Below are 23,767 nucleotides of genomic sequence, written 5' to 3' on the forward strand. Positions count from 1 at the left end.
CCCCATTATCACATAAACTACAAACAGCATATTCCACCAAGTATAGCCACAATTCACCATCATAGAAGCAACTCAGAATAATCTCATCATAGTTCAGCAAGTAAAGCCTCCAAACCTAATCAAGGGGTGGCTTATCACTCAAAATAACCAGCACATACATCATCATAAAAGCACCAGGGACTAATTTCCGAAATTCCATCACATATCAGTAGATTCAACCTCCTAACCCAAATTGGTGGTGGCTTAAACAAAATACAATAACCATAGAACAACCCAATGCACAAATTCCACCAACCAACAGAAAATTCCATACACATAATCAGTCAAACAAACCTAATTTCAGCATATGGGGCAAGATTAAACCTCCTAACCCAAAATGGGGGTGGCTAAAGCAACAACACAAAATAACCCTATGGAAACCCCCAAAATCAGACCAAACGAGAATCTCCAAACCCTAGATAGGGGGTGATTCTTACACAACTCACAACATTAGAGGAGGTCTTTCATGCCAGGCAAGAGAATCAAGAGGATCTCCTTGAACCACTCCTCTTCCTCAACAGGACGCCTTCGCCTCTTCACCCGCGGAGTTTCAGGTACCATGGTGGAGTCATCAACATCATAACCCGGTGTATCAGGGACGATAAGCTCCGAATCGAGCCAAGCATCCGGCGTATCAGGGACGTATAGCTCCGAATCGAGCATGGTCTCCGGCGTATCAGGGATGATAAGCTCCGAATCGAGCTTACATTCCAGATCTGGGGTTTCAACGGACATAGATGGCTTAGAATCGGTCGAATCGAGCTTCGATTCCACCATCGGAGTTTCATCAACTACATTGGACATCGAATCGAACGAATCGAACCCATTGATGGGGGATTGGGTTTCAGAGAGTACATACTCCATTTAGGCCAGCGTGAAGAAGAGGAGGAGGCGGCGATGGTGAGGAGGAAGAGGAGGCGGCTAGAACTAGGGTTTTGGAATAGAGCGAATTAGGGTGAGAGACCGAGCGAGAGAGAGAGAGAGAGAGAAAATGAGGTTGAAATTGAGTGAGAGTGAGATTGAAAGAGAGTGAGAAAAAAATTAGATTTTGGGTGGGGGGTGTTTTTTAATGGCATATAGTGTAATTTATTGAGAAGGGTGAGGGTAATTAAATTGTCCAAATATGGTAAGTAGAACCGAGACTCCTATTGCCGGACGGACAAAAATGGAAAAACGGGACTTCTATTGCTGGACGGAGGGAGTACTACGGAGTATCAGAATGCGTCATACAAATCTGATCAGAATGAGTACAATCAGGGGTAATGTATGTCATACAACTCTGATCAACTGGTCATAGCTAAAAAAGCAAACAATAAATGTTCATATCAAGCAAATGGACAATGCAAGTAAATGGCCTCCACAATGAAAATTAAACTGAATTGAGTTCAAAATGAGAATATATAGTATCAAACTTCAGAATGTCCTCTAGATCTCTGCTTTTCTTTCTCTTTAAATTTCACAACAGAACCTGTGTTTTCAAGCACGTCATCGGAGATTGATTGATTGTCTCCAAGCGAAGAAGGATCTGCTACGGTTTCCATTTATGGAGAAACGTTGCGATAGACCTAAAACAAAAAAAACCCACCACATATTGATAACGAAATCGTGAAACAAAATAAAAAAAATTACGAAACTTAATTACACATAAAACAATGAATACCGATTGATGAAATTAATTAGAAGATGAAAAACTGATATGAACATAAATTACCAATGAAATAAAGTGGCGACAGATTGTAGAATAATATTATCAATACACACGAGATCTGTTGAAGAAGATGTAAAAACCGTAAGAGTTGAAGAAAATGAGAATTAATTCCCCAATCAATCACGCAAGGAAAATGAGAATGGAAAGATAGACGTGCATGATTATAGGGATTGGAATAACAATCTAATGAACTTGAATGACAATATTAACCTTTTGATATTATAAGGGAATAAATAAATATGACTTGCGAAAATAATTGAGCCATTAGATCTTTCCATCTCAAGATTAAAATACCTAATCCTATGATCTAAATTCGGCCTTCATTTCTTGATTTAATGTGATACTCCCTCCGTCCCAGGGTATTAGACTCGTATACCATTTTGGGGTGTCCCAACATACTTGACCACTTTCTATTTATGGTAAAAATTAAAGAATTTAAGTAACACCCTTATTACAATTAGGATTAAAATAATGTTAATTAATCCAATGTTAATTGAATGGAAATCGGTACCCAACTTACCAACATCATTTCATTTTTATGTCTTCTCTCTCTTCCAGACTCAATCCCTCATTCTCTCTCCACGCCTCTTCAAAAAAAACCCTAGATCTAACATTTAAATAGAATTAATTCTATAAATATCCACAAGATAAAGATAAACATAGATTTTAATTATCCAAATCTACTAAGATATATTCTAGATAGATATAGATCTATCAATATCTATAAGATATGAATAAACTTAATTAATATTTATCTTAGTCAATCAAGGATTCAACAAGATAGAATAAAATCTATATAAATCCATATGACGTAAATAAATTTAATTACTATCATTCACATTCATCTAGGATTTCTCTAGATATAATTAAATATATCTAAATCCATAAATGAGGATAAAATCTAAATATAATTAATTATTTATCTACTCTTTCTTGGATTTATTCACATAGAAGTACTTGTTTTGATCATTTCCCTATATCAATATCTAAGGAATAGTTGTAGTGTACTAGAATTTAAAAAATAATTACTACTAGTACTTTTTGAAAAGGGAAAGAGACGAGAGAAAAAAAAACCAAACTTTATTTGCTATGTGATTAGCTTAACTTAGGATGCACTAACCCTGACAATTCTGATTAATTAAAATTTACTGACTCTTTTGATACTTAATATTCAAGCGGAAACTTCGTGAATTTAAGATGTGCATAAAAATTTGAATACAATTTTAAATTGAATTTTTGCAATAGTGACGAATAATTTGATAATCCTTCTCAACTTTTAAGCACCAATACTAATGACTTATGAATACAGGGTTACAAAATTGTGTTTACATTAATTAAATAGGAGAAATTCAAAGGTCGGGTAATTCATCCTCAATAATTCATCCTCATCCATATCTTGGGCTAATTAAAACAGACCCCACTTATGTTTGTGACACATCATATCATATTCATCCACCATAAAGAAAAAGAAATGAAACTGTTTTCTTGATTTAATCAATAAACATGTTGTAACAAAGTGTCCTGCTTTCTTTTGTATCTGAACTACATCACACTATGTTTTAATAATGATAAAAGTATTTCAGGCTCTAATTTTCTTTCAGCCATGAAAAATTATGAGCAACTAATGATTAATCTTCAAGTTAACTAAGTTGCTGTAAGTTTGTAACATTAGAACAATAGAACTAGTCTATCCTAGTTAAACAATCAGTCACTAAATTCAATAATAAACTAGTTTGTTCAAAAGAATTCGATATGCATTTGCATAGACACGACCAAACAACAACCTGCTTTAAATGTTTTAAGCTGCTAATGCACTGAATCATAACAAAATTCATACATATATCCACAATCAAGACCATCTCAAGCCACCATCCCAATAAATCAAAAGGAGCTGGGGATTGAAAGTTTTAAGGTTAAGACCATCCAAAAACAATTTAAATCAATAATTCAAACCAAATACTCAAAAGCAATTCAAATACATCACCAAGTAAATGATTCTACCAAGAACAAACTACTAAATAAAATGGATATCTGCAGAAAAACATAGAAGATGATACAGTTTAGGTATTCTTTCAAACTTACCTTGCTCTTCTTCACCCTACACAATGTTATAGGAATGTAAGTCCTGGTAGTCAAAGATTCAATCCTTGCAGAATAACATTATGGGAGTTTTAATGCAACATATACATGCCTGTTAAGACATACTAATAAGTTGATGATAGTAATAGTAGATATGGTCAAACTTGGCACCATACAAAAATACTAGCCAAATTGGTGACCATTAATGAAGATGAGGGTGCGACTCGAGAACTTGTGCCTCTCAGCATTGATTCGTAATTTGGGGCAATCGCGAATGCGCAACTCCTGTAATTTGGTGAGGCTCTGCATTGGGGGAAGCCCCCTCAGTTTTGTACAATTAGTCAGGCTCAATCTTGTTAGAGATGAGAGCTTTCCAAAGCATTCAGGCAATGCTTCTACTCCAACATTCGCCAACTCTAAACTATAAAGAGCAGTGCTAAGTTGAAGTGAGTCAGGCAAACATTCCCATATTTCTAGCCCTGTCAAAGCTAGCTCACCCAGTGAAGAGTGGCAGTTTTTCAATATGCCATCAACTCTTGCTTTGATGGCCTCACTATTCTCTTTTGACCACTGCCTGCTAACATCAATCTCCAATTTTTTCAAGCTTTGAAAAGGCCAGATTTTGACACTAGAAGTGATTTCCGGGACAGCAACAACAGTCAGTTCTACCAGCAGAGGTGATTTTGCCAAGCAATCAAGAAACTTGGGTAGATTCTGAAGGCTCTTTAGTTCCACCATAGACACTTTCTCTAGCAAATGCGCTGATGGCTCCAACATTGTTGTCAGCTCTTGGCAGTCACGAATCTCCAAACTACGGAGGGAACTTAAGCTCCCCCCGCCACTTGGATTCGCTATGAACTTCAGATTGCGACACCCTCTAATGTGCATATGCTCCAGATAATTGAGGGCGTGCAAACCATCTGGTAATGCTTTCAACTTGGGGCAATGCCTTATATCCAACTCCAATAAACTTTGAGTGCCCCGGAATAAGCAGCTCGGGAGGCATTCCAATTTGTAGCAGTGGTACATCTTCAAGGATTTAAGGCCAGGAAACACCTTCACTTCACACTCAGATTCTATTGTCCACTCGCTCAGCTCGGCCATATTTAACAGTATGATACTTTCCAGTGCTGGAAAGAATACTCCATCGCTGTTGCCAGTCATGTGAAAAGAAGACTTCATCAACCTCACATTACTCAATCTTTTCAAAGTAAGAGATTTGAGATTTGGCAAGTGCCCCAGTGTTGGGATTTCTTCACATTTTTGGCAGCTGCTGAGTTTGATCTCAATTAAATTGTCAAGCCGCCCACTTTCAACTATCCATGATGAAATTTTTTCCCTTTAAATCCTGCAATCTTTAACCTCTTTAGATTGTGGTTAGGCTGGAGGCCTTCCAACACAGCCTCATTACTTTTTTCATCCAAAACAGTTTCATTTTTTCTTTCACCTTCTCTGCTTGCCTCCCATCTTAACACCAATTCAGACAAGTTTAGCTTCTCAAATATATTTGCTTTCAGAGCCTCTTTCCTATCATACACCTTCTCCAGATTACCAATCTCTAGTTTTCCTTTGAGAATTTTCAAACTTCCGAGTTCTTCAATTTGATAGCCGTTGTCTTTGCCCACTCTAAAGACTGGTAGTGTTTGGAGACAAGTTAACCTCCCAATCTCTGGAGGCAACTCTGTGTTCCGCTTGATATAAAGATGCCTTAAGTTAAACAAGTTCTTCAATGTACTTGGCAGTTTCGGTTTCTCCAAATGTGACTTACATGCTCTTAGTGTTTGCAAGTGGTGGAGTTCACCAATCCACTCCGGCAAGTTTCCAATTTTGGTATTTGAAATATCAAGGTTTCTCAAATGTATCAACTTCCTAACCGCACTCGGCAACTCCTCAAAATTATCACCAGAAAGAATCAGATTATGCAAACATTTGAAGTCCGAGAACATGGCATCAAAAGCTTTACCCTGAACGAATAATGTGCGCAAATATTTTGCCACATCTTTTGAAATAGGATCTGATCCGTCCGATCCTTCTTCGTAAATCATGTACCTCACTCGGCTCATGCCATATATGTTATGAGAAGATAAAATTGAATTCGCGAGGTCATGCGTATAGTCATGCATCACACAACTTGTCACATTTCCATCATCATCCCTTTCTGCAACTTGAAGTAATGAATTCTGTAAAAGAATATTGATAAATTTTTCCCCTGTATGTTCCATGCAATTGTTGGTGTCATTGCTTCCACCAACTTCAAGAAATCCTTCAGCCATCCAATACTCAATCAGTTTAAGACTTTCGATTTTTCCACCTTTAGGAAAAATCGAACAATACGCAAAGCACTTCTTAAGTGATGATGGATACAAATTATCAAAGCTCGACCTCAATATGCCTGTGATATGATTCTGTTCATCGCCCGGAAGCCATTTCTCTTGAACTGAGAGCCATACTTCTTCAGATTTAGTGCGCAGTACTCCACCAACGACGTTGGCAGCTAACGGCAAACCTTGACATCTTGCTGCAATCCTTCTACCAATAGCCTCAAACGCCAACGGAAAATCTTTATTTCCTAAGCTTTTTGCTTTGATAATTGACCAACAATCTTCATCGGAAACCCCTGTCAGCGGAAGTGTATGAATTGCATTCACAGTCACAGCGACAGACATAATTCTTGTGGTAACAACAATTGCATTACCCTTATTACAAGTAACCTCCAACAAATGATTTATAAAATACTCCCATATGACAGGATCTTCGTTCCAGACATCATCAAGAACAAAAAGATAAGTTTTATCTCTCAAAGCTTCTTCAAGCATTTCCAGGATATCTTCCATACTCTCTACCTGAACTTGATCAGAAGAAGTCAGCTCTTTGAGAATTTTCTTGAAAAGACTCTTTGGATCAAAAAATTGAGAAACATGCACCCAAATATGTGATTCAAAGTGGGTCTTTTTCTTTAAAAAATCAAAGACTTTTCTAGTCAAGACTGTCTTCCCCACGCCTCCCATTCCCACAATGGCAACGATGGAAATTCGTGCATCGGTTGTGATAACAGTGGTGAGTATCTCAATTACATCCCGCACCACCTCATCTCTTCCAACAAAAATCGGATCAAGACTGAACGAATCAGTTTCGTAAGTAGTAGCATTAACCAAAGCGGGCACATCGGGATGGAGCCTCTCCCCAAGGCGAAGCCTTCCTGCCTCTTTTTTAATGGACTCCAAATCCTTATTGAACTTTTGGATTCTAGTAGCAATATCCAGGGAACGTACAATAATATTATTGAAGAATGAGAAGCCGGCGCTTTGTTTGAGGGACTTGACTTGTTTGGAGAGAGAATGATAGCTGAGTTCATCCAAAAGGTTGTAAGCATCAAACGCCACATCTTCAAGCTTTGTCAACCAGATATTCACGTCCCTACCATCCCTCTTCTCTGCTTCGTTCAAATATTCCTGGATCATCTCCAGACTCTCACCTATCTTTGCTGCTTTTCCAGGACGTCCGACACGTGAGATCTCATTTTTGGAATGCTCGATCAGGTTTTGGACAAGACCTTGAAGGAGGGCAGCAGATTCTTCCATTTTTTCTACTGAATCTTTTAAACAAAATTCACAAATCACCAAAGGGAGAAAAAAAAATCGGAATATTCAATCGATTGTAGACATACATACCTTAGCTCCTCTGAATATCCTTTCTTCCTTTCTCTTACAGATGAATACTCCCAATTTTAGTAGCTACACCAAGCTATTTGTTTGTAGATGTAAATTGTAATTAAAATATTTGACAATGGTTAGTTGAAACTATTGCCATGAATGATTCCCACCTACCACTGCAAAGATAAGACTGTGAAGTGATAGAGAGTTGGAGGAGACTAATCAAAGAGTATAGTATACATGTTGCCTAAAGATGGTAAAGCAGACATAGGATATGACCCACATACGGGCGATGTGAATTATAACAAAATTGTAAACAAACATAATTATTTCTACTTATTTAGGTACTAATGCAAATTTTACGTGAAATTAAATGACTTTTGTGATAAAATGTACGTACTAAAAGAATTCATTGTATTTAGTTGTAGTATTAGTTAAACAAGCAAAAATTACTATACTATGATTCAATGTTAGCTGTAAGAAAAGAATAAAGGCACAAAGGATTAGAAATAAGAGATGAGATAAAAAAGGAGAGTTAAGTAGTTAGAACAAAATAAGGATTTGATCCCTAATTTTCTTGATCCCCAATTCACACACACGCACTCATCAATTTTCCCCAATTATTCAAAATCTGCTCTGATCCAAAATCGGATTCATACATTTCTTGTTTTCTCTGTAATTCAATAAGAAGATCGAATTAATTTCCATGTCTTCTACGTACTGGTGTCACAGATGCAACCGCTTCCTTAGGACTTGGAATCCGGAATCCATCGATTGCCCCGATTGCAGCTCCGGATTCGTCGAAGAGGTCGAAGCTCCGCCGCCGCCGTCTTCAATTTCCGACTCCAGGCAACGCCGCTTCCCCGCCGCGGCTATGTACATGATGCAGGCGCCTGAGCCATGCCCTCTTCCAGGGCCGGCGTCCGTATCGAGCCCTAGGCTGCGAAGGAGCCGCAGAAATGGAGGCGATCGATCGCCGTTTAATCCTGTCATCCTTCTCCGTGGTGGCGCCAACGATGGCGGAGGTGGTGGCGGAGCTGGAGCTGGAGGCGGTGGGGGAGGGTTTGAGTTGTATTACGACGACAGAGCGGGGTCGGGGTTGCGGCCGCTACCGGCGACTATGTCGGAGTTTTTGCTAGGTTCGGGTTTCGACAGGCTCCTGGATCAGCTATCGCAAATTGAGGCGAACGGGATGGGGAGAATCGACAGCAATCCTCCCGCATCGAAGGCCGCCATCGAGTCTATGCCGACCGTGTGTATAATCGATCGCCACATTGCGATTGAATCGCACTGCGCGGTCTGCAAGGAGGCGTTTGAGCTGGGGAGCAACGCCCGCGAGATGCCCTGCAGTCATCTGTACCATCAGGACTGCATTCTACCGTGGCTGTCGTTGAGGAATTCGTGCCCCGTGTGTAGGCACGAGCTGACAGCTGAGGATAATGAGAACGGGAATGGTGGTGCGGACGCGAATAGAGGAGGAGGGAACGAGGTGGGAGGTGAGGATGAGACGGTGGGGATGACGATATGGAGATTGCCTGGGGGTGGTTTTGCAGTGGGGAGGTTTTCCGGAGGGGGGAGAGGCGAGCTTCCCGTTGTTTACACGGAGATGGATGGCAGGTTCAATAACAATGGGGTGCCGAGGAGGGTTTCTTGGAGTTCTAGAGGTAGCGTTTCGAGGAACAGGGGAGGATTGAGGAGGCTGTTAACTGGCTTCATGTCTTGTTTTGGGAGAAGTGGATCTTCCACTTCTACACCTAGGATTAGTCGGTGGAGTGGGTCGTTGTCATCTGTTTTTAGCTCTCCACATATACGACGAGCAAGAGCTGCAGATGAGGCGTTTCAACGAATAGGGGAGCATTGAGGAGGTTGTTAACAGGCTTCATGTTTTGGGAGAAGTGGATTTTCCACGTCTACACGTAGGATTAGTCGGAGGAGTGGTTCGTTGTCATCGGGTTTTAACTCCACAGGTAGATGAGGTAGTGCTTTGAGTTTGAAGTGAATGAGAAGAGTTAGGGAAGATTGGTGATTCTTGATGTAGAAGCAGTTGTTTGAGGTTGTGCTCAAGGATGGCTTCTCTGAATTGATTGAATAATCTTGTGAAATTACTGTAACGGAAGAATGTATATGAGACTATGAGAGCTCTCAAATGTGATTTTGAAAATGAGTTCTTCAGAGGAACAAGTGTCGAGCTGTGTCATGTCACACTTTTGCCTTTTACATTTCAAGAATTGTGGTGATTCAGTTTGATGAATAAATGTTGCAACTTGTGTATGCGAAGATGTGCATTAATTTCTTATTTGAAAAAAAAAGTGGAGCTTGATTTGTATATAATCATACAACATCTTATGTTATGACATCGGAGGTAATGTCACACTTTTGATGTTGCTCTATCTTTTTTATTTGGTTATATTGATGCTAATTTGATCCATTTTCTATTTTCTCTTATTTTCTGTTTTTCGTTGCCGTTTTTCTAATTTTAGCACATTATTGACATGCTCGGTCTGAGAAATTTCGGAATAAGGGTTTAAATTCACTGACCTTTCGTAATTAAGGATTCAATTCGCTGACCTTTTATAATTTGGGATTGAGACATGCGTATTCTTCGTAATAAGGGATTTATGATATTTTAGCTTATTTATGTGTTTTTTTAATATTATTTCCCTCTAACCATTTATCAATCGTCTAAATTACCCTTTCAAATTTTTACCAAAATTAAGGACACCTTTAAATGAAGGACAGCCCCTGTGCGAACCATTTATTTATCCTTTTCTCTTAAAAATGTAAAATACAGTGCTCTCGTGAAAATTGCTTTCAGAAGTAAAAATTGGAAGAAAGAAAATGTTGCTGCATTATACTTTGTAAGAATTTACACCAAAAATGATTTTTAAAGATATCTATATTTCTCTCAAGAAAATTGCTTACAGAAGTAAACATTGGAAGAAAGAAAATATTGCTGCATTAGACTTTGTAAGAATTTATACCAAACAATGATTTGTAAAAATATCTATTTCTCTCAGGAAAATTGCTTACAGAAGTAAAAATTGGCAGATAGAAAATGTTGCTGCATTAGGCTTTGTAAGAATTTATACCAAACGATTTGTAAAGATATCAAAAGCTGCAGCAACAACTACATTCTACATCCATGCTATAAATGAATTGAAAGAACATCTATCTGATGGCATAATGAGAGCATGCCATTAACTGAGAAAGAAAAATGAGAGATTAAAAACGGCAAATGAACCTCATAGTTCGTTATAACTCCATTGTGAACAACTAAGAACTCGTTTCTTGGATCAGATGTCTGAGGGTGGCTATTCCTTGGAGCTGGTTCTCCATGTGTAGCCCAGCGAGTGTGTGCTATTCCAGCATGAACTGAGAATGACTCCTCCAAATTCAAATCGGTAGCAGCTACTTCTGAGAATATGAAATAACAATCATCATGGCAAGGGATGGTTATAGGAACCTTCACCATTCCCATTCACATTTCCATTCCCATTCCCATTCCCATTCACATTCACCATCACTGATCAATTTCTCCGTTTGCTCGAAGAATAATGAGCGCCGCTTCTGAATTCATAAAGTGCGTCACCGTCGGTGACGGCGCCGTCGGGAAGACATGCCTATTGATTTCCTACACCAGCAACACCTTCCCGGCAGTCTGCATTTCTTTCAACCCATCGCTATATTCACTTGCAGATTCTATTTTTATAGAATTTTGGTAAAAAATTGAAGGGGTAATTTAGACAATTGATAAATGGTTAGAGGGAAATAATATTAAAAAAGCACATAAATAAGCTAAAATATCATAAATCCCTTATTACGAAGAATACGCATGCCTCGATCCCAAATTACGAAAGGTTAGTGAATTGAATCCCTAATTATGAAAGGTCAGTGAATTTAAACCCTTATTCCGAAATTTCTCGGTAGGTATGTTGGCAGCAATTAAATAGGCAGGAAAATCGAAGACACGAGATACGACCTTTTTTTTTAACTTCACACAACATAAACAAGGGACATATCTATTTTCTTTGTATTTCTGTCTAATTGAAAATGGATTGAAAATGGGAACATGGAAAGTATACACGCCCTTTAATTGTTAATCAAAACTTGTCTATATCTATTTATGATAAATTTATATTTTTAATAAGTTAGATCCCAATTTCCACTAGCAATCTTTTAATAAATTAATTTTTCCTTTCGCATTTGACACTCATACATAAAATAAAAATAAATATTTTTAAAATGTCCATATTGAATAAGGATAAAACTTTGATTCAATTGAAAATCATTCTTTGAATTAATGACATTCCAGTATAATTTAATGAATGAATAAAAAGTGTTCTACAAAATAAAATTAATTATTTAAAAAATTATAAGTTTTTCAAAAAATATACTAATAGCTATATAAATAAGATGAGAAGCTGAAAAGAGAATTAGGACAAACCTTATAAATATTCCTGTTTCTTGATACTTTAATCTCAAAATTTGTGGTTTTGAATAGGGAGAAAAATACCACTTCCTCATTCTTGGAAACAATGACGGACCAGGATATCGTGGGGTCGAATATAATGAATAGTAGTATGTCCTTTTTGTATAAAGCCCGACTTCTGCTCCGACCCACAAGATCGCCATCAAAAATCACAGATCGGTATTCAAAATTTCCCGATCAACAAACACAACCTCAAAATCCAACATTCCAACTACCCGCGCTAAATCTGGTGACCGATGATAAAAGACGAACATAAGATGGGGAAAAATCGAACGATTTTCAGTCCAAGGTAAACATCAAATTTAAAATTCATCGATTACAATTACTAAATTGTCTAATGTTTCTTATTTCAACTACTTCAGTAGAAACAACATTCATTAAAATTATTATGATTTGCATGTCTAAATTTTCGATTAGAATTGTGCAAATATGCATACATATAACTTGAAAATGTAAACTGGTTTGCAGATTCAATTCCAAAATTGACCGAAAGCAAAGGACCAAATATGACAATGTGATATATAAGTGAGTACTCCATTTCTTATGGTTTTTAATGGATTTGAGATATTTGTGGATAGAGTTGTAACATTGTTCTATTTCACATGTAAATAAAAGAGAGCACCACATCACCAAAGGAAACATGAAGATTATATTCACGTTATACATCAATTGTATAACTGGATATTTTAAGATATGCACGGCACGACAAACCCAATTCATTATTTGGGATTTAATAAATATTAAAACTCTTTATAGAAAAGGATCTCTTTAGTTTCTTCATTTGATTATGTTGAAGATATATGTTTGCAAAACATCAAAAAATAGCAATAGAATGATTATTAAAGTAGAATAATAAAAAGGGAAAAAAGTTATGTTTAATGAGAAGAGAAGAGTATTTGCTTGTACTACTGCTGCACCTGCATTAGCTTATCGCTTCTTGTTTGACTATATATTTCTTATCTATTCTTGCTATCTTTTCTCATTGGATTACAATGGTTTTAGGGAAAAACTTTGTTGGATTATGGTTTCTTCTAAATGGAATACAGAATGCTAATTTTTTAAGCTTTACTTTTATGGTTTTATTGGATTATTGGATTATGACAATTCCTTAAAAACTTGGATTGTTCCTTAAACCATGATTGGAACATCATGTGCGAATAAAGATAATACCAAAATCTAACCTAAATCAAATCATACGGCTATAACACAAAAACTAACAGATGTAAAAAAGTTCATAAATAATTAGAATAAAAAAAAATAATCTAAAAATGACATAAATATGTTAGAAATGTAATTAGGATTAGGAGCACTCTAGATTTGATATAAAAGTAAAAATAAAACAGTTTAAATAAGAAATAATATTACAAATTTAAAATGTAACTAAATATGAAGTAAACTTTATTTGGCGACAAATGTAACTATGAAGAATAAGAACACTGAAACGTTGATTAAATACTACTGAAACTAAAAAGCTAACTCACATTGTTAGGATGAAAATGTATAATAACTAAGAAAAGAACATATATTGATTCAATTATAAGTTTCTTTGATATACAAAACAACCTCTTAATTAAATTAAGATTGCTTGGCAAGATAAATAGTTATAATAACAGATGCAGTAAAAAATATTCCCTCCGTCCCACTGAAGATGACTCACTTTCCTTTTTGGGTATTGTGTGTATAAAATTTTTATTTAATTTTGTGACGATTTGTGGAAAGTTCATTAGTTTTTCGGATTTTGAAAATTTTAAAATAGGGATAGAGGAAGAAATTAGTTTTGGAATAAGCTAAAACTGAATTTTCCAATGGCTATATCATTAGTACTCCTATTTATTTATTTGTTGGTGTTATCATAAGCTAAAAGAATTCTCGTGTTTATCTAAAGAAAAATGATGGATTATACTAAAAATATACAAAATCTATTCAATATGACTAATTTATGTTTTGAAGAAATTCGTTAACCTCAAATGTGTTACATCGAATATAAATGAAATGAGTTTAAATGTGGAAAAAATGACACTACATGTGAATGCAATATGAACTTATCTATCTGGCAAATTTATGCTTTGTGATAAGAGTAATATGTCTAATATGATTAATATCATTATGTTTGGCCTACTGTATTGTAATATCAATATCAGTTAGTAACTTGGTAAACAAATTTTTAAAGTTATGAATCACAGTTATTTTTCAATCAAAATCATGACATTAACTATTACTCATATGTTTATCGATTTAAAATTTTAAATCAATTAATTAATTGGATTTCAAAATCAGTACTACTATTTCCGACCATATTATTTCAGCGAAAATGAAATCTTATGTTTCAAAAATAGAAAAGCGGCAGTCTTCTCTTCCAAATTCCCACCTCTCAATCCCTAACAAAATGTCTCAATTCACCCAACGATTCCTCAACACCGTCCTCTCTCAGAGAGGCTCCGATCCGTCGCCCTACGCTGAGGGAATGGCGTGGCGCATCCGGCAACACATTACAGGTCCAACGAGATCGAGAAAAGGGGACTATTTGGGAGACGAGAAGAAGTCATTCTTGCTTGCATCTTCACAAGCCAAGACGATTCAATTCAAACAGGAGCAGTCAAGCCATCTATTTTCATCATGGTAAAGTATGTAGATGGGACCAGTGCACCGGCCTTACTGCACAGATCCACAACAGCAGGCGCGTGGCCATAATAATTGCGTCCTTTGTCAACGAGTATAGGTGGATCCTGGCGGCGCCTGTGCCAGACTCTTTTAGGAGGAACCATGTCGTCCACCCCCGCCTTCTTCCAGAAATGAGTCCCGTGCCAGCTCTCGTACTTGAACACTCCACATGTCCGAGCCTTGTGCCCCGATGGCCCTACATGGACTTCACAACAGTGTTTGCAGACTCTTGCTGGGTAGACAAACAACAACTTGTGAACTCCAGATCGAAGCTTCTCCCACGCGTCCAGAGTTTGTCGACCTATCAATCTCAAATTATCCTCCGATAACGACCTATGGTCATCTGCATTGTCGAATGGAGCAATCACAATGCTTGGATCATTGGAATCGACCCCTGCCTGCAGGCAGAGCTCCACGACTGCAGGAACGCGTTGATGATCAAATCTTTCTTGATGTTTGATTATGTTCTGAAACATTTTCTGCAAGTGAAAACATTCCACTGGGACTATAACGTCATCTATGCTCCCATTTACCCATTCATGGACCTTTTTCTTACCATGGCGCCTGTAGCCGTGGCAAGTTTGAATCAAATGACCTCCTTCACCTATATAAACTTCTGGGCAGTATCTGTCACAAGAAAAAATTTTAACATAAAAATGAAGTTTATTCAAATTTATTCAAAACTAGACATAGCTTCATGCAAATAACACAAACTAGGCATCACTACATCTGCAAGTGAAGTTTCAAGAAACTTGATGGCAACATGTAATTATAAGTCCAAGGTTGTTCGATCCATTAATTAAAGTATGTCGTGAATAAGCCGATGTTATTTCGATAAATCCATGCTCATCACACAAAGTGAATCAACAACAATGAGGGGAAATTCTATTAGGAAGACATATACACCACATTTATCCCAATTCACCACAAGATAGAACAAAAAAAGGTTTTGCATATGAACAAATCCTGAATTTTTTTTAGAATGGACACACATGATAATTTGTATCTTAAACAACCAATTCAATTCAATTTCACATACAATGCCAATCTCGATTATGAAATTAAAATTGAATAAATATAAAAAAAATGGGGGAGATTGGTGCAATTACTTGCAAGCCCAAACCGGTATGTGGCGGATGAGCGTTGAGACTCCACTGTAGAGGGCGGTTCTGGCGCGGAGGACTTCACGCGCCACCGGAAGTATAGGTTTGACGGGATAGTCGCGGGCGCGGTGCTCGATTCGCTTCAGGATCAAAGGCCTGAGTTTCCGTAGATCCATGGCTCGGCGCGAATTCGTGCTGTAATTTCTTAGGGCTCGAAGCATTTCTTCTAGAATTAGGGATTTCTAAAGCACAATAAGCACCGGATTCAAACGCTCTGCTTCCAATTCATATTCAAATTGAGATACATTGATGAATCAAAAGGGGGTGACGTCTCCATAACCTCCCTCAAATCTCTCTCTCTCTCTCTCCGACCACCTTCACCTCGAATTTTCGTTTTCTTAAAGAATTTCAGTTCTTTTATTCGAATTGTTCGATTAATTCGACCAGCAACTGATTGTGAATTGATGCAATGAACTTGGGATGGGGATTATACCTCTTGAAACTTGATAGGAATTGGAATGGCTTGGTCTCTGCTGCTGACCAAAACTTTGTGCCCAATATTTGGATTGATTTGCAGAACTGTTGTTTCCGATAAATTGGAATCAAATTGAGGGAGAAATTTGCAGGAACTATCAAGTCATAAAAATTAAGAAATTGGGAGAATCTGGGAGGTAAAACTGGCGCTAGAAATTGTAGAGAAGAAGAAATCTTTTGGGCTTCGAAATATTGTATTTAATGTAATTGGGCTCAAAATATTAGTATTTATTTCACAAGTAGAGAGCCCATTACTTAAATTACTAGTAGTACTAGTATATAATTTTATTTGGATTTTGAATCTTGATAATTTATTTTAGATTCCTTTTTAATGGTACATTTGATTTGGCATTAGTTTTATGTATAATTGATAGAGTAAAAGAGAGATAAACAAGTAGTGTTAGCAGAAAGTGGGCTCCACATTAATAGTTTAATGTAACGTTATAAGTTGTAAATAAAATGATGTGTATGGCTAATGTATTATTTAACTACTCCAAAATTAAAAAAATTCATACTTTTCAGAAAATGGACTCATAAATAATTAGTACTCCATACTTTTTAAAAACCGATGAAGTATCTAATATTTGGATATTATTAGGAGTATTCATTTGGTTCACTTTTTGCATAAATAGTTATGGCTTGTATGTTATGTATCCATTTGAAATACTAGTGAAATTCTTTGTGTTCACCTTTCAAGAAATGCTAAGAATTGGGCTAAATCTACTCCAGGCCCGTCCCTTGGCCCGTGCGGCCTGTGCGACCGCACAGGGCCCCCAATTTTCAGGGGCCTCTGAAATATTTCAGCTCATATACATGTATTCCTATTTTTTCAGCCCAACAAAGCTATTTCTCTTGTATAGCAACGCCCATGCTTTTTTCTAGCACTGTGACTATTTTTTGAAGTCATATTTGCGTTCTACAATGACACAAGATAGACTGAATGATTTGGCCATAATCGCACTCGAGAGTGAGATGCTGGAGAAGATTGCATATGAGAACATCGTCGAAGATTTCATTTCAAAGAACACCAAAAGAATGATGTTGTTCAAGTAAAGACTATGCAATCGAGGTTCGAAATAGTATATTTCTTTAATTATCATATAGCTTTAAAATGCATTGTCTTTTTTTCTATAGTGGTAGGCCTCATTTTAGATTTTTGCACAGGACCTCTGATTTTGTCGGGATGGCCCTGATCTACTCATTGTGTCTTCGAATCAATTCCCCAAATCACCTTTGTGTTCACACGTAGATTTCAATTGTTTGAGATTAGTATATGTACACCATTTCTTGACTGAATTCATTTCATGGATTTTTTAGAAATGGAAAACTGGCATTGCCCAATCTCAAAACGAAGGTGGCTTGGCTTGTTTGATATCCATCTGAAACATTAAACGAATTTGTTGCCTATATATATCCGTTTCATTATAATTTTCCATTTAAAATTTTAATATCTAAATTACGGTACATTTTGTAACAAAATATATTTTTCAAATTAGAAATTCAATTAACACATGCCTCCTAGTGGATGGCTGTCACCTATTTGACACCTATCAGTAGCAACAGCAATAGAAAAATATTTGAACATATCAATACTACTGTATATACAGTATATACTACTTACCGTATTTCTTTCCACTTCTTTTCTTTATATATGGATCAATCCATCTCTCATTTTCATTTAGAGCATCTCCAGTGGGCGGATGTCCCACTCGCACATCCACTAGAACTTCCCCAAAACACCTCCTGCCACATCACTAGGACTTCTCATCCCATTGCCACGTCACTAGGACACCCCCTTCACAATCCGCCCTTCCCACTAGAACTTCCCGCAATAAAAAAAATCACAAATTCACAAATAAAGCAATTTACGTTTACGGAAATAAAATTTCAACACGAATACGAACGGGAAAAATTAACAACTTCATTTAAAAAAAACATACATGATTTGAAAAAAAAAATTACATAGTAATAAAACAAAAAAAAGTACTAACATCAACGTCAACCCTTCCGCGTCCAAACCTCTTCGATAATATCGTTCTTAAGTCGAACATGGGCATCTGTTTGCCGCATGTCGGCAAATGCACGCATCCGCTCGACCTCTCCATGAGGTACCCCCATATTCACATTCGCGGTGGCCACGCCGTGACTTGGACATGCACTCGTATCATCTTCATTGGTCCACTGAGTCAGTTCCGCAGCTTCATTTTCGACAACATGTTGTGCATTATGATACATGCATACATGACATCGCCGATGTTGGGAATATACCACTGTCGTGCAGGACCCTTGGCTACCGCCCATCGACTCTGGAGCACACCAAATGCCCGCTCCACATCCTTGCGCGCTGCTTCCTGACGGCTCGCAAAGTATGACTTCTTTTGTCCGAGCGGATGCTTGATTGTCTTCACAAAGACGGGCCAGTTTGGGTATATCCCATCCGCCAAATAGTATCCCATATTGTGCTGGTTGCCGTTGGCGACGAAATTGATGGCGGGACCAACGCCATTGCACTGAGCATTGAACAGGGGCGACGACTGGAGAACGTTGATGTCGTTGTTCGACCCGGCGACTCCAAAATAAGCATGCCATATCCACAGCCGGTAGTCAGCTACAGCTTAAAGGATCATCATGGGATGCTTGGCTTTGAAGCCAGTAGTGTACATCCCCTTCTAGGCAGCGGGGCAGTTCTTCCACTCCCAATGCATACAATCTATGCAGCCCAACATCCCAGGGAACCCGTGCACCGACCCATGCATATCTATCAGACTCTGGCAGTCTTCGGGGCTCGGACTCCGAAGATACCGCTCACCGAATATCGCTCTCACGCCCGCGCAAAAATTCTGCAGACACTCGACGACTGTCGACTCGCCAATGTGGAGGTACTCGTCGAACATGTCGGCCGCGCCTCCGTACGCCAGTTGTCTGATTGCGATAGTGCACTTCTGTAAGGGCGTGAGTCCGGGTTTGCCAGCTGCATCCTCCCTGATCCTAAAATACATGTATCTTCTCTCTAAAGCACCCACGATATGCATAAACAGCGGACGATACATCCTAAAACGTCGCCGGAATAAGGCATCCCCAAAACACGGCTGCGGAGCGAAGTAGTCCTGATACAACCGAATATGTGCAACAATGTGGTCACGGGGTATTATAGTTCGACGACGGATCGGCCGATGTACCACCGCCTGCTGTCGCCGCTGCTCCCTCTGGTGTAGCAGCCTATCTATCGCACCTTCCACAGCGACCTCCAATTCATTCTCGCTATCACTGTCACTAGCCATTGTAGATATATTTGAAAATAGAGATGTAGAGAGAGAAACTTGTTAACACAAGTGGTGCGAATAAAATGAAGTTCAACGAGCAGTATATATAGAGTTTAAAAAATATTTAATATACCGGACGTCCGACCCGGACGTCCGCCCGTCGCCCGCACGTCCGAGGACATCCGACGTCCTTACGGGACGTCCGTATCCGAGTTGAAACACCACAATGGCGGACGTCCCGGTCGCCCGTCGCGGATGTCCGACCGGACGTCCGCCATTGGAGATGCTCTTACATAGTAGTACATTTTTTGTTTTTTCAATTTGAAGTCATATGACCTTGTATTATCACCTAGAGGAAGGATCACACTCATAAGATTATAAATTGTTGCCGATTTTCCTAATATGATAACTACTCTACTATCATATCAGAGACAATTTGATGGATACATAATTTTTCAACCTAAAAAATATTTATTTTTATTATATTTTATTTTCTTTATATTTTCAATCAAATTGCCCCTTAAGGAAGGTTCTAAGTTATTCTACCATCTACTTCTTCAATCACCTAATTTTCGCAAGACCATTAATCAAAACATGACCAACACTCTACCAAAAATAATTCTTAATATCCTTTATTGTTCTCATATGGTATTACAGATTGAAGCGTATGATCTTTCCCTTCCTTTTAATCATATAATCATTGATTTATGTGGACATTTTTTTGTTATTCAATTATGGATTGATATCAATATACTAGGTACTGAAACTTTAAAAATATTATTAGATGCCATTTTAACTTTAATTTAATATCATTTGAATTATTTTTTCATTTTTTTCTAAAAATACCCTAAGCAAGTGAACAATATCTTAGGCAGTTAACTTAGAGATATAGATTGATTCAAATAATCATTATGGGCCTGAGTTCATTTTTGAGAAAAAAATTATAAAGGCAGTTAACTTAGAGATATAGATTGATTCAAATAATCATTATGGGCTTGAGTTCATTTTTGAGAAAAAAATTATAAAAAATATAAAAAGAGTTCAAACCATATTAATTTAAAGTTAAATGACCTCTGTTAATATTTTTAACATTTTAGTACTACTAGATTAATATCAATCCTTAATTAAGAGTAACCACAATAGGGAGGACACTGCGGTCGTCGACCCCGCCGCGGCTCGGCGGCGCCGCGCCTCACTATAGTGAGGGCCACTTGAAAAACGGCTACCACAAATACCCTCAAATACCACAAATACCCTCAAGCCAGTGAAAGATATACTATTCAACAATTAACTTGCAGAGATAGATTAACTAAAATAATTTTTTTGGACTTGAGTGTATTTTTGGGCAAAAAAATTTATAAAAAATGAAAAAAGAGTTTAAACCATATTAATTTAAATGACTTCTATTAATATTTTTAACATTTTAGGACTGCTGAATTGATATCAATCCTTAATTAAGGGATCAAAATGAGGTTCACTCTTATAAAAATATTTTTATGTACACGGTGGTCGAGTGCAATATCCAAGTACTGTACATATTTTGTGTGTTTGCTCCAGTCCAGAGGGAGCAATAAAATGAAACACGTATCAAGTGGGCCCCGCCATTAAAAACCTAGGACTGCTATCCAAATATGTAAGTTGTTGAAATATTTTTTACTCCTATAAATCAAACACTAACCATAAATCAAGCACTCACCAAATTATGAAACATATAGTATATTATACTATTACTCCTATATACATAACACTATAACTGCATCGTATGAAATGTGTGTATGTTTTCATATGAAAAAAATGCATGGATTTTAATTATATTAGCTCCATCAAAAAAAAATCTTAGTAATAAATTATAGTGATTTTTAACATAAAATAAGAGATATAGATAGATAGATAGATAGATAGATAGATAAATGGTTAAATTAATATTAGTGAAAAATAATATTAACTTTAAACAATAGTATATTTGATAGGTTATAAATCAAATCGAAAATTCAATAAATCATCTTTAATTTAATTGAACATTAAGTGACAGCAATATTATCTATATGCTAATATGCATATACACATGCACACTAGGTTAATCAAACTAGAAAAAATCATTTTTTTTTATCACAGCATATAATATCGGCGGAAAAAATCATTTTTTATCACTCAATGTATATCGCGGATTTTTAATATATTATTCTCTCACGGTTAACTGAATTTCTTTATTGAAAATGATTTGGAATTTTTTTTATTTCTTTATTGAAAATGATTTGGAATCTATTTTGAATTTATTTAAGAAATATAGTAGAAAGTGAGTAGAATGTTAAGAGAAGGTGAGTCCTACTTTTATAATCTCTCAATCCTACAAAAATATGCATTTTTGGTTGGCCTCAAAATTTTAATGCATAATTGGTAAAGTAGGAGAACTGTAGAAAGAAAAAGTAATTAAAATATTGTTAGTGAAGAATGAGTTCTACCTCAATAGAAATAAATGAGTTTCAAAAATTAGAAAAGTGTATATTTTTGTGAGACAGAGTGAGTATTAGTTTTATATTAAAATGTAGTGAAATAAAATGCATAGAATGTGAGATCCATTACCAAAAGTAGTAAAAAAACAAATAAGATATTTATTGGTTGTCGGACGAAAAAAATAAAATGAAACACTTATTAGTGGATGGATGGAGTATTATATTTAGCCATTTAGGTATCATTTTTTTATCTAGAATTATTTTAAGAGAATTACTGCAAAATCAAAACCTATAATAATTTAATATCCAAAATTTTCGAAATTCGTTTTTAATTGATTTATATATACATCTAATGGTGCTATTATAATTTTGGGTCTGGCTCTATCGTTACAACAGGTAAGAGCATCTACAGTGGGACGGATGCCCCGGTGGATATCCCGACGGACTTTCCAAAAACACCTCCTGTCATGTCATAAGGACATCCCACTGCACAATGACGGATATCCCCAAGGACATCCCGACGGACATCCACAATAATAAAAATTCACAAATTCACCAAATTAAACAATTTACGGAATTAAAATTTTGACACGAATACGGACGGAGAAAGTGCAATGATAATTTCATTAAGTAAAAAAATAAAAAAAAGTACATTTCAACAAAAAAAATATCCAAACAAATGACATTATAAATATCAACGACGACCCCTCCCCGTCCATAGCTCTTCAATTATATCGTTATGGAGTCGAATATGGGCTTGTCGTTGGCGCATGTCGGCAAACGCACGGACTCGATCGGCACCATGGCTTGGACCGACAGCATCAACATCATCATTGGCCCAATTAGTCAGTGCCGGACCTTCATCTTCGACAATCATGTTGTGCATGATAATACATGCGTACATGATATCAGCGATGATGTCAATATACCACAGCCGTGATGGACCCTTCACTGCCGCCCATCGATCCTGGAGTACACCAAATGCCCGCTCCACATCATTGTGCGCTGCCTCCTGACGACCCGCAAAATAGATCTTCTTTTCGTCTGTTGCGCATCTGATCGTCTTCACAAAGACGGGCCACATAGGGTATATCCCATCCGCCAAATAATAGCCCATATTGTGTTGATTGCCGTTGGCGACGAAACTGACGGCCGGACCAACGCCCATGCACTGGTTGTTGAAAAGGGGTGACGACTGGAGGACGTTGATGTCGTTGTTCGACCCGGCTACTCCAAAATATGCATGCCAAATCCACAGCCGGTAGTCAGCTACCGCTTCAAGGATCATCGTGGGATTCTTGCCCTTGAAACCGGTAGTGAACACCCCTTTCCAGGCAGAGGGGCAGTTCTTCCACTCCCAATGCATACAATCTATGCTGCCCAACATTCTCGGAAACCCCGAATATCCATCAGAGCCTGACAATCTTCGGGGGTAGGCTTCCGAAGATACCTATCCCCGAATATCTCCCTAACGCAATCACAAAAATACTTAAGACATTCGCGGGCAGTCGTCTCGCCGATGTGGAGGTACTCATCGAACATGTCTGTCGCACCTCCGTATGCCAGCTGCCTGATTGCGGCAGTGCACTTCTGTATGAGCGTGTGGCCGGGTTTACCAACCACATCCTCCCCATTCTGAAATACTCGTATCGACGCTCTAAAGCGCCCACGATACGCAGAAATAGCGAATGATGCATCCTAAAACGTTGCCGGAACATGTTCTCCCCAAACCGCGGCTCCGGAGCGAAGTAGTCCTTATACAATCGACGGTGTGCAGCGATGTGG

The 23,767-nt window shown here is 37.5% G+C and overlaps 3 protein-coding genes across 6 annotated transcripts; 1 reads left to right on the forward strand and 2 right to left on the reverse strand.

Moving 5' to 3' along the window:
* Nucleotides 1-3,673: 3,673 nt before the first annotated feature.
* Nucleotides 3,674-7,699, reverse strand: LOC121775078 (putative disease resistance protein RGA3). Of its 3 annotated transcripts, none has more exons than XM_042172048.1 (2): nucleotides 7,498-7,699; nucleotides 3,674-7,412 (listed from the first exon to the last, which is right to left on the reverse strand). In XM_042172048.1, the coding sequence occupies exon 2, from the start codon at nucleotides 7,405-7,407 to the stop codon at nucleotides 5,143-5,145; it is 2,265 nt and encodes a 754-aa protein (XP_042027982.1). In that variant the 5' UTR covers nucleotides 7,408-7,412; nucleotides 7,498-7,699; the 3' UTR covers nucleotides 3,674-5,142. The 3 variants fall into 3 exon arrangements, with proteins under 3 accessions (XP_042027982.1, XP_042027981.1, XP_042027980.1); XM_042172047.1 differs by having other exon boundaries at nucleotides 3,674-7,415; XM_042172046.1 differs by having other exon boundaries at nucleotides 3,674-7,421.
* A 268-nt stretch (nucleotides 7,700-7,967) lies between these two features.
* Nucleotides 7,968-9,898, forward strand: LOC121775583 (probable E3 ubiquitin-protein ligase RHC2A). The gene has a single exon (XM_042172682.1). The coding sequence runs from the start codon at nucleotides 8,186-8,188 to the stop codon at nucleotides 9,338-9,340; it is 1,155 nt and encodes a 384-aa protein (XP_042028616.1). The 5' UTR covers nucleotides 7,968-8,185; the 3' UTR covers nucleotides 9,341-9,898.
* Nucleotides 9,899-14,241: 4,343 nt separating this feature from the next.
* On the reverse strand, nucleotides 14,242-16,408 carry LOC121773308 (APO protein 4, mitochondrial-like). Of its 2 annotated transcripts, XM_042170138.1 has the most exons (3): nucleotides 16,226-16,408; nucleotides 15,739-15,974; nucleotides 14,242-15,256 (listed from the first exon to the last, which is right to left on the reverse strand). In XM_042170138.1, the coding sequence occupies exons 2-3, from the start codon at nucleotides 15,951-15,953 to the stop codon at nucleotides 14,551-14,553; spliced, it is 921 nt and encodes a 306-aa protein (XP_042026072.1). In that variant the 5' UTR covers nucleotides 15,954-15,974; nucleotides 16,226-16,408; the 3' UTR covers nucleotides 14,242-14,550. The 2 variants fall into 2 exon arrangements, with proteins under 2 accessions (XP_042026072.1, XP_042026071.1); XM_042170137.1 differs by having other exon boundaries at nucleotides 15,739-16,408.
* Between the last annotated feature and the right edge of the window lie 7,359 nt (nucleotides 16,409-23,767).

This window comes from Salvia splendens, chromosome 17 (assembly GCF_004379255.2).
Source record: "Salvia splendens isolate huo1 chromosome 17, SspV2, whole genome shotgun sequence".
Taxonomy (NCBI): domain Eukaryota; kingdom Viridiplantae; phylum Streptophyta; class Magnoliopsida; order Lamiales; family Lamiaceae; genus Salvia; species Salvia splendens.